The 10,534-nt window shown below is 50.4% G+C and overlaps 1 protein-coding gene and 1 non-coding gene across 2 annotated transcripts; one reads left to right on the plus strand and one right to left on the minus strand.

Annotated features, from left to right (window-relative positions):
* Positions 1–2,157: 2,157 nt before the first annotated feature.
* On the minus strand, positions 2,158–6,491 carry MALSU1 (mitochondrial assembly of ribosomal large subunit 1). Its single transcript, XM_069088722.1, has 4 exons — positions 6,269–6,491; positions 5,494–5,672; positions 5,083–5,164; positions 2,158–2,370 (listed from the first exon to the last, which is right to left on the minus strand). The coding sequence occupies exons 1-4, from the start codon at positions 6,474–6,476 to the stop codon at positions 2,177–2,179; spliced, it is 663 nt and encodes a 220-aa protein (XP_068944823.1). The 5' UTR covers positions 6,477–6,491; the 3' UTR covers positions 2,158–2,176.
* Positions 6,492–10,128: 3,637 nt separating this feature from the next.
* LOC138162007 (U6 spliceosomal RNA) lies at positions 10,129–10,235 on the plus strand. Its single transcript, XR_011168517.1, has one exon. It is a non-coding gene; the product is annotated as a U6 spliceosomal RNA (small nuclear RNA).
* The last annotated feature ends 299 nt before the right edge of the window (positions 10,236–10,534 follow it).

A 10,534-nucleotide genomic window follows, 5' to 3' on the forward strand; every position in this document is an offset into this window, starting at 1 on the left:
GTTTGTGAAATGTGGCGGCGACACTTGGTGTGCATGGGTGTGACTGTGTGTGTGTGTACATGAGTGTGTGAATGGGCCTGAGTGGGCTACACAGAGCCAGGCAATTTGCCTCTGAGCCCTCTCCCAGGATGTCTTTGTGCATGAAGAGCCCCATCACCAAGGACCAACTATAGAATTTGGCTGATCTCCCTCTTCAAATAGTGTTAAAAGGAGGCATTTCTGCAGAGTACACTCCCCCCACCCTACTCCCTTCAAAAGAGATCCTTATCCAGTTTAGATAATTCTGAAAATGACTGGTTTTTTTAATTGGTTTTAAAATACTTGGTAATTTTAGCAGAGAACAAGCCTCTCCCTTGGACAGTGGAACATCACCTAGAATTTAGAAACTTTTTTTCTTCTAAGAAACCTGAACTGCTTCTGTCTGAATGCTCTGTCTAGCACTTGGGCTTTCAGCTGAGGCAAGCCTAAGCCCAGGCTCCTGAGTGACCATAGCTTTGCATTCTTAACAGCTAGGTGCTTTATTTCTATTGCTGTTTAAATACTGCTATTTTAATTTTCATTCTTAGCCTCTTAATATGATTAAATACTATACTGTTTTCAATTAAGATTTTTTCAGTGGGAGCATCTGGGCCTAGTTAGGAAATCTGCAAATGAGCTTAATGCTCTGCTCCCTATACCCCAGAGCAGGATTCATTTTGGTCTGTGTGTGCCCCCAGTGCAGCTCAATGGAAGAAGGCATAATTCTTTAAGCTTAGTTTGCTTAGGATGTGGTTTTGTTTTGTGTTTAGCCTTTTAAGCTAAGCCAAACAAGCACTAACTTTTCTGGAACTCAGGGAGATCCCAGAATGGCTTGGAGATCAGACACATTCCCCAGCAAAGTTGTCTGTCCTGGACAAAGAAAGCTTTCCTTAGGTGCATGGCCAGCTCAAAGACAGCTCCTCTTCTCCAGATGCCTCCAGGGTGTCTTTTCCTTCTGACCCAGCCCCATTTACTCCCACCATGGCTCATGGTGTGTATGTAACTCTGGTGTGAAAGTTGACAGATTTGAATGCCAGCAGGGATTTCTTTTTTTTTTTTTTAACCATAAATTACCTTTAAAATGCAAAGATTAGGTAGCACAGTTGTGGTTGTACAACACACCTCCAATGCACAGTAGAAAAATTCCATTGCTGGTATTCTAACTGGTTAAGGGAAAAAGGCCTTTGTTTTGAGGCAGAGGAGACCAAAATCCTGGACCAACCTCTACAGCTTGTATCTACTCTCTCAGTTTTGTTAACAAAACGTTTCTGTTTAGGAAAGAAAGCTTTGTCACTCTAAGCTGGAGATCTCTAGCAGTTTTGGCCAGCAGCGGATTTGGTGAGCTAGAAGCACCTGTCAGCTGTATCTATGAGCTTGGAATTAGCAACTCCTTCCTCTGAAATGTGCACTAAAATTCTACGACCATTAATGTGGAAAGGCACTCAAAGGAAGTGGATAAATATAAACGTTCACTAGACTCCTATCAACAAGCTTACAGCTCAAATTGTGGTGCCTTAACTTCAGGGTCATGGGGTAAACTATAAATTAGAAATTCAGAATCAATCCCCTATTGGTTTTTTTATTTCATATTCTGTTTATATCAAATCTAGAAAGCATACATAAGCTGAGCTTCCAGTTTTTCACACAAAGGTTTTCTTTCCCAGTAAATAAAAATAAATATGAAGACTCAATGTAGATGACCCTCAGGGCAGCCAGTCCCTAAACAAAAGGACATTTCTGCCCTGTGCTAAAATGTGTAAGCTGAAAAGAGAGTTCTCTAAATGATACAAGAAGCAAGTCCTCCAACGTGACAAGTCAAAGCCAGGCCAATGACTCCACAAGACTGATGAGGGACAAGGAGAAATGTTGAAGGGCCCTCCCGGCTCTAGACAGGGCTTCTTGTTTAGGTAACCTGTCTGAAAGGTCCATCTAGCCAGTCCCTAAAATGTTGCCACTGCCCAGCTTCCAAAGCTTTCTATGTTTTCCTTGAGTTTTCCACAAGTGCAAGTGAGAGTGTGCTTGGCCCTGAGCAGCAGCCATCAGAGGCTTCAGACAGGACTCCGAAGCTGCACTGTCCTAGTGGATTAATTCACCACAAATCCAAACCAAAAATCCCAAAGTAACATTGCCCAATTCTAGTTGCTTCAAAACTCTTACTTTATTCTCTCTCGGCCTCTAATGAAGAAAATGCCGAAGGCTCATCATCTGGTGGAAATCCAAGGATGAAGTCTTCAGGCAGCAACTCTGGTGCGATCTGGGCTAACTGATCATCATAAGTGCCCAGAGTCCATAACTTTTCCAATTCATAGTTTTCTCGGGTCCCTGGAAGCATCAAATGAATCACCATGCTGCCTGTCAAGGAGAGAAAAGTTACGGGAAGAATAAAGACTGGATTTGCTCCTAGACTTGTGATTTCTCAACTTAGAAAGAAAGCAACTCAAGGAGCTGTCTGTGAACATAGCTAACTCTCAAAGACTGTGCACTATTGCAGGGACACCCACCTGGGCTTTGGCAACAATTTAGACTGAGACCCTTCCTTGGCATTCTTCACTTACAGCTTCAGAGAGTGCAGAATGCTTAAAGCCCACCTCAGGCTAAATGGAGTCTCCAGACAATTTAGGGGATTTTTCCAATCAGACACTGCAAGGTTCAACTAATGAACAAATGCTGTTGCTTGGTCCAAATTGGCAAGGTAGCTCAAGACTAAGGCTATGCTTAGAGATGACCATTTTTCTCTAAGTAACCTTTCCATTGTAGGCTAATTTCTAGAATCTAAGTAGTGGTGGTGTTTACTAAAAGCAATTTTCATTTTGAAAAAATTTGATTTTTTCCATCACTGTGATACATCCCACCAGTGTAGAACCAGCAAAAGTATTTTTCTAACCCCAAACTTTACTATTCTTTCAAAAAAAGGGGAAAGAATTCAGAGAAAGAGTGGAGGTAGGAAATCTTAAGTTATCTTAACATCTTCAAAGACCAACCAAGACTTTACCCAATTGTTTGCAGACAGCTAGAAATTACTACAACTGCTGCTAAGCACCTTACCAGTATCAAAGGTGCTGTGTAGGTGTTGCAAGGTTGGCTGTGTTTGCTTACAGAGCAGCTCATCTCTTTAGCTAATGAGTGTTCTCCTTAAAATAACACTGCAAAGTAAACAATACACGCAGTCATGTCTTCATGCTGATAGTTTCTGGGCTACAGGTTCAGTCCGCTCTCTCCACTAAACATACTGACCTCTCTCTAACATAAACCAAACGTAGTCTGTCCCTCTGAAACACAAGCTCCCTGTGTTTATTTCACTGTAAATAATTCTTCTGGTTATTAGGACTAATTTAAACCATTAATCAGCAAGACTAATTCTCCCCCCATAAAACACACATTCTCATTTTAGCAATCCATCTACTCAGAGTTTAAGTGTATGCTTGCAATAGAATTTATATGCATTCAAAAGCAGTGGTTCCGTTTTCAAAACCTAATTTTGACAGCTACATCAAAATCCTGACGTGCTCAATTACCAACGCTGAGAAAAACAGAACCATGATAACAACTAGGAAGCTAAATTCTTAATTCCAAAAAATTAGGAAACCGTAACTACCCAAAGACATGCATTTAAATTATTTACTGAAAAGAGGTAACATAGCCAGGGATGGATGGAGACAGAGAGAGACACACAGCCCCCTACATAAACAGATCGCTTTAAACGCGGTATTAATATGAAGGGCACAGTTTTTAACGAATCTAGCCAGGCCAACATGGTGGCTTACATATGCTAACCTTCACCTTCCAATTTCTTACTAGGCTGGAAGGGACAGATGAGTTCTCCATGTGCTATCTCTTACAGCTCAATTTTAGATGAAAAGCAAATGAAGGGTTGCATTCAGTTGTTAGCTGGAAGCTGTAAAAGGCCAGGCTGGCCTGTTCCTTGGTCTTTCTGCCCCAGCAGAGTCCAAAGAGCACCTGACAGACGAGGTCGGGCAGCCAAGGCCTTGCTCATTTATCCTCTCCCTGCACCCAGCCCAGAGCTCTGCAGAGATCGGCTCAGCTGCTACTTTATTTTGTGAGCTGGGCTCCTAGTTTCACCTCTCCTAGATCTGCTTCCTCATCTAGAAAGGATGGGGTGAGCCTAGATCACCCTTCCAGCACTAACATTCTTGCAGTCTACCTGACCCCGTTTCCCTTAATTTGGGCAGAATTTAAGTATGTCCCTCCTAGTGTCCCACTGAACACTTCACCTGTAGGTCTGTCACTTCCAGCCCAATGTATGCAAACACCGGAACTCTTACCTTCCCCAGCCTTCCCTATTTCTGTTAAAGTACACCGGCCCTGTCAACGCTGGACTTAAGCCTGCAGTTTTCTGACTCTTCTTCCTTGCCCTAACTTCATCAAATTCTCAAGCCCCTTCCAATTCTTCCATATCCATCCCTGCTAGGGCAAGACCAGTGTAACTCCCTTGTACTTGGTCTCCCTGCTCCAGTAGCTGTTTTTCCAGATTCGGCGTCCTAAGTTTCTCTGATCCTGTCCCTTCTCTAGTCATTAGCCTTCCATACCATGCCCCTGCATCCACTCCAGCTCATAAAATCTTAGTGCTGGAAGGTCCATCCGATCCCCCACACAGAAGAGGAAATAAAGGGGCCAGCAGTCCTGGCTCTTGGCTGGATGCTCAGTAGGGACACTTCTCCATCCTGCCTCAACTCATCCCCTTCCCCTCCATCTGTGCTTCTTAAAGAAAGGGCAGTGCCCGTGTTAGGGCCTGGTCCAATGCTGCCCGCTGTCTGCACCATGCCCACCGTGCTTCCATCCTGTCCTGCCCTAGGGCTGCATGCTCCCCATTCATCCCTATGCTCCTGGAGCACACCCTTTGCATGCAGCAGGCTTCAACATCTGTGGAATGAGTGAGTGAATGGATGGTGGCAGGCCCCCGCCTCAGCATCTGGGTGGGGGGGGGGAGGGGAGGGGAGGGCCACACCAAGCAACGGGCTGCCAAGTCTCCGCTTTACAGGTTCTCCAGAGTGACAGGCACGCTGCTCTCAGAGCCCCCAAACTGCCCACATCACCCCCACTCACCGAAGTCCACGCACAGCCAGTCCTCCGAGTCCTTGCCTTCCAGGCGCGCAAACGGGTCCCGAGGGGCCTTGAGGAACTTGTGCTGGAACAGAAGGGAGGATGAGGCCAGGCTGGGGGGGGGGGGGGCGCAGGGGGGCATGGCCACGGGGGGGGGGCGGGCCGGGGGGGGGGGGGGCCTGAGCCCTACAGGCGGGGAGGGGCCAGCTCCGGGTCCTCTCAGCCTCCCCACCACCCGCTGACAAGTGAGGGCCCCGCTGGGAGCAGAGCCAGGCTGCACCGAGACCTCGAAGGTCTGTGGCTGCTCCCAGAGAGCGCCCGCACCCAGGACGGGGGTCTGGACACTCACGCGGGAGGGGGGGGGGGGACCCACGGGGGCCGCACAGCTGGACACGGCTACCGGCCTCCTCTCACCGTGGTCAGCAGGCGCTGGGCCAGCGCCCGCAGGTGCCGCGTGGACGTCCCACTCGCCACCACCAGGTGGTCCGCGTAGCGCAGCGCTGGGGACAGCTGGATCACGCAAATGTCTCTGGCGTTCTCCTGCCGCAGGAGGGACACGAGCAAGGCGATGTCGAAGGCGGGTCCTGCGTGAACTAGAACACGAGGGGCGGGTCACTGGGGCCCGGGGCGGGGTCCCTGAGACACGCAAGCCACCCCTTAATAAAGCCCGAGGGCCCTGGTGAAATCCCCTGGGGAGCCATCACAGCCCCAGGCCTAAACCAGGTCACAGAAAGGGACTTGTCCAAGGTCACAGGACTAAGAGGGTCCCTACCCTTCCTCTGACACGTGATTACCTGGCCACAGGCGCTTCCGCCCTGACTCAGTTTCTCCACTTGTAAATGGGTATGGAAGGCGGCCAGGCGCGAAAGGCCTCGCTTAGCGGGCCCGGCCCGTGTCCTAACCTCCACGTGCGCCCTTCGAACTGCCCAGGCCCAGCTGCCCGCCCAAGGCGGCACTTTTCAGGTGCTCGCAACCCCCCCCCCAGCAGGCCGTGATGCCCCCATCTTACGGACAATCAAACTGAGGCTCGAGACCGAGGCACACGACCCCCGGGATTCCTTCCCCTCCCCTCCTCCCCCCGGGCCTCAGTTTCCCCGCTGGGCGAAAAAGGCACAGAGGCCACGAGCCGGAAGGGGCGGGCCCCACACCGGAAGCGGCGGCGGAGGCCCGGAAGAGCCAAGCCCCGTACCTGCCGCGGGCCCCTCCACTCGGGCGTCTGCCCCGTCCCGTTGCGCTCCGCTCCGGAACCCGCGCGCCCCCACGGCCGAGGCTAAACCGAGGCCCCCGCCAGGCCGGCTCTGGGCCTGCAGAGGCCGGGCACTCGCGCCGGGGCGGGGCCCCAGCAGCGGCAGGAGGCGCGCCCAACAGCAGGCCCCCAGTCGCAGGCCCGGCCCCATCACTGCGCGTGCGCGCGCCGACCGAAATCTCACGTGCGCCGCCTCGAGCGGCCGCTCCGCCCCTCCCTCGAGGGGCCCAAGTACGGAGCCCTGATTGGCGCTATGGAGGGAACTCGGCAGCTTGCGATTGGGCGCCGCAGAGGCGTGACGTCAGCGCCAGGACTGCTGCAGTTCCGGCGGGAGCCTGCGCTAATATGCGCGTGCTCGTGGCGCACTTCGGGAGCGCGCTGGGGGGGAGCGGAAGGAGGGGATTGCGTCATCTGGGCCCTAGCCGGGCCCTTGGGCAGCGCACCCTTTCCCTGTTGCTGGGACCCCGCGGTGTGAAGCATTTATGAAGCACCTGCTCTGTGCCAGGGTGCCCGCTAGGGCCTGGAGAAGATGGTCATATCTACTGTGTGCCGCCGAGCACTGCGCAGGTTCTGGTAGCCTCTCCTCTGAACAGCCTAGGAAACTGAGGCAGGCCGAGGGCGCCCCCCGGCGGGCTCCAGACCCTTCCCGACCTCCACAGCCTGGGACACCCCAAAGCCCTGCCGCCAGCTGCTCGCAGGCGTACCCCCAGCAGCCCATATGCTGTAGGCATCTCATGAGTGCACATGCTGTTCTGCCAGCCAGTACTAGGCCTTACAGCCAGACCCCTGGAAGCATGCATTAGGAGCCGACTGTGTGCAGGCGCAGGCCTTTCCCACCCCAGGGGGTCCCTGGAGCCACTGCAGGGTGAGGCCCCTCCCCAGGAAGCCCGGGCAGGTGCCCTACTTCGGCATTGCCAGCCTGCAAGCAGCCGTGCCAGGCGCACCATCTCTCCAGACCGCCTTCCTTCCCAGCGGATAGATGCCAGCTTCCTTCATGTTTAGAATGTCCGCCCTCCAGGGCACAGACGGGAAGGAGACTTTGAGTCTCCTCAGTGTTTATCACAGTGCCTGGCATACAGTAAGCACCCAATAAATGCTTATTGATTGTCTTCAAGGCTCTAACAGTACCCAAATTAAATAGCGAGGATAAAACAATTGCTGGCTTCAGGAAACATTCTGAAAGGGCCAGGGTCTCCCATTGCATCCTGGGCCATCCCCAGTTGTCCCGGTGAATGTCTGGAGGAGAAAGCGAGGCTGGTGACCTTGCATGGCCCTGCCTCACTTAAATCCAAGTCACCATCTCCCTGATGTGGCGCTCCTCTTGCAGAAGGACAAACGATTCTAGAAGTGAACAGTGGTTAAAAACACTGAATTTGTCGGCAAGCATTTATTAAGCGCCTACTATGTGTCACTCATGCACTGTTAGGCACTGGTGATACAAAGACAAGAAACAAAATTTCTGCCCTCTAGGAGCTTACCTTCTTATAAGGAGACCACATGTACATGTGGAAATATGGTCTGGCGCTTGAACTCGCAACTTCATTGGTTACAACACTGCAGGACGAAGCTGCCTACCAATAAACGTGGCACCTGCTATGTGCCAGGCTCTAGGGACACTCCCTGCCCTGGAGATCTCAGGGAGGAGCAGCATGCTGAGGACTGCTGCAGGGGGATGGGGAATAATGGGGAGCTGTAGTCTACCCTGGAGGTGTCCAAGGAGGGCCTTGAACCTGGGCTTCCGGACTTAGGCCGCCATGCTGCTTTATGGAGACTCTGCCAAAGGAAGGAGAATAAAGCTATAGAAATCCAGGGAGCTAGCCACAAGATCACAAGATGCTTAGGGAGATCCTGTCAATCAGTCAATCCACAAGCATTTATTTAGTATCTACTGTATACCAGACACTGTGCAGGCCTGTGGAAAGACAGGGGAAAGCTTCATTCCCCTCCTTAGGGAGGAGCTTACTCCTATTTTAATAGGGCATTTTGTACCCATCCTTAAGGCCCAGAGTACCAGAGGCCTCTTATCCACCAAGAGAAAATGGTTTTTGTTTTCTAGAAGTTTAAATTCTGTGGAGGAGACCACACACACACACCACACATGCACTCAAACACACACCACACACACCACATGCACTCACACACACCACATTCACTCACACACCACATGCACTCACACACACACACACCACACATGCACTCACACACACACACAACACACCCCAAGGATACAAGGTCATGGGGGAGGCCTCCATGTCCCCTGTAACCAGAGCATGCAGGATTTTGGTGTTGAGGAGTACCCCCACTCCTCAGTCTGAGGAGAGCAGAGAGGGCTTCATGTAAAGGCCATGCTTGGGCTGAACTTTGAATGAGGTGAGTGACCCTCGGGCACTTCACATCATTTCATTTGATGGGGGACATAGCATGGCATGATGGGAAGGGCACGAAATAGAGCTTCAGAAAACCTAAGTTTGACTCTTGTACACTCGGAACAAAGTTATTTCAAAAGAATAGAAAACTATTGACAACTGCATGAAAGACTGCTTCAGAGTAGGAATAATAAGAAAGACAAATTAACCAGCTCCGGTTCGTTCCTCGTCCCGCCCCTTGAAGAGGCGATGACAATTACCCCCCACCACAGCTGCCCCTGCAGGCTGCTGACGTCACAGGCCCAAAGGAGAGGTGGCATTACAATGAAGACCCATGAAGTACCTACCCTGTGTAAATGGGGGGCTGGCGTTCTCCTGTGGGCAGATAAACACGAGCCAGGTAACGAGGAGGAGGAGGAAGAGAGTGTTGGGGCGTGGGGGTGGATCCGCACAGACTTCCCAGGAGAAGATGCCTGATTTGAGCCTTGAAGCTTAGGATTCTGAGGGGCCCTATCAGCCCACTGCAGGTGTGGGGGCTGCTTGAACAAATGCCTCCCCAGGGTAAGAGATGCAACAGAGAGTTCCAGAAACAGCTGGTAATCCAATTTGGCTGGAACAGAGATAGTGGGGAGGGGAGCAATAACAGATAAACTACCTGTTACCAGAAATAACCTACATTTCCCTGCGAATTAGAAACACACACACGTCACCCTGTTCCATGTGGTAGCTAAGAAAGCTTTGGAGCCAGAGTTCTTCACTTTTGTGTCCTGAACCCTTCCTTGGACAGTCAGTTTGGGGAAGTCCATTGGGTCACTTCTCAAAGTCATATCTTTAAATGCATAAAATGACCTACATAGAATAAACCGATTATAGTGAAACACAACTATCAAACTATTAAAAAAAAAACACAAACCAAGCAAGCCCACCAACTGAGGTGGGAACCTCTACGGCTTCCTACCAGATAGTCAACAACACCAACTGAGATTAAGAGGCAGGTCATACAACATCAGCCTCTTGCTTTATGAACCAGTTGAGGACGGGACCCTTTAAGAGACTTGTCCAAGATAATCCAGGCAGCTAAGGAGCAGAGCAAGGTCCTTTGAATTGGAATCCAGGGTTCCTTCAACTTTTCCCACTGTCTCTGCCACTAAGACTTCCCAGTAAAATAGGGTGTGTTTCCATTTTGTCCTTCTATCTCCAGGGCTGAGCACAGTGCCCCTCACGAGAGCTCCAGGTATGTTTGTTGGGCTGTATGAAATGCAGATTTTTTTTGTATTAACCTAACAAGATTAGAAACCACTGGCCTGGCCTCTGAGGAACCTTCAAATCCAGATTGGGCATGGTTTTCTCCACACCATGTTGCCTCTCCCCTGAGAATGTTAGCTCCCCAGCAGAATGAGGAAAGCAGGATAAGGACTAGTCGGAGAGGCGTCGTAGGTGCTTACTTTGACAGCCCATATGCTAACATCAGAACAATACGGGGAAGATTAGCATGTCCCCTGTGCAAGGATGACAAGCAAATTTGTGAAGCGTTCCCTATTTTTCACATGGATCCGCAGCCCAAACATAAAAGGTCACATCACATAAAAAAATTAAAGGAGGAAAGGAGATACCTTTCACAGCTCTGGCTAGGAGGAAATTAATAAACAAGGGATAGAGGAGACCACAAAAGACAAGATGGGCAATTTTGATTATATAAAATTAAAAAGCTTGCACAAAAAAAATCAATGCTGCCAGGGCACAAAGAGCATGAATTAAGTGGAGAAAAATCTTTACATCCAATATCTCTGATAAGTCTGGTAGCTAAGATATATAAGAAATTGACACAAATATATAAGACCGA

This window comes from Petaurus breviceps, unplaced genomic scaffold, assembly GCF_028583685.1.
Source record: "Petaurus breviceps papuanus isolate PSGF00001 unplaced genomic scaffold, PetGlider_PUasm1.0 185, whole genome shotgun sequence".
Classification (NCBI taxonomy): domain Eukaryota; kingdom Metazoa; phylum Chordata; class Mammalia; order Diprotodontia; family Petauridae; genus Petaurus; species Petaurus breviceps.

Coding starts and splice junctions, on each gene's coding strand:
- MALSU1 (XM_069088722.1), bottom strand. CDS start 6,476: ATGGGGCCGGGCCTGCGACTGGGGGCCTGCTGTTGGGCGCGCCTCCTG. Junction 5,673..6,268: donor AGTGGAGGGGCCCGCGGCAG/GTACGGGGCTTG, acceptor CTCGTGTTCTAG/TTCACGCAGGACCCGCCTTC. Junction 5,165..5,493: donor CCCAGCGCCTGCTGACCACG/GTGAGAGGAGGC, acceptor CTTCTGTTCCAG/CACAAGTTCCTCAAGGCCCC.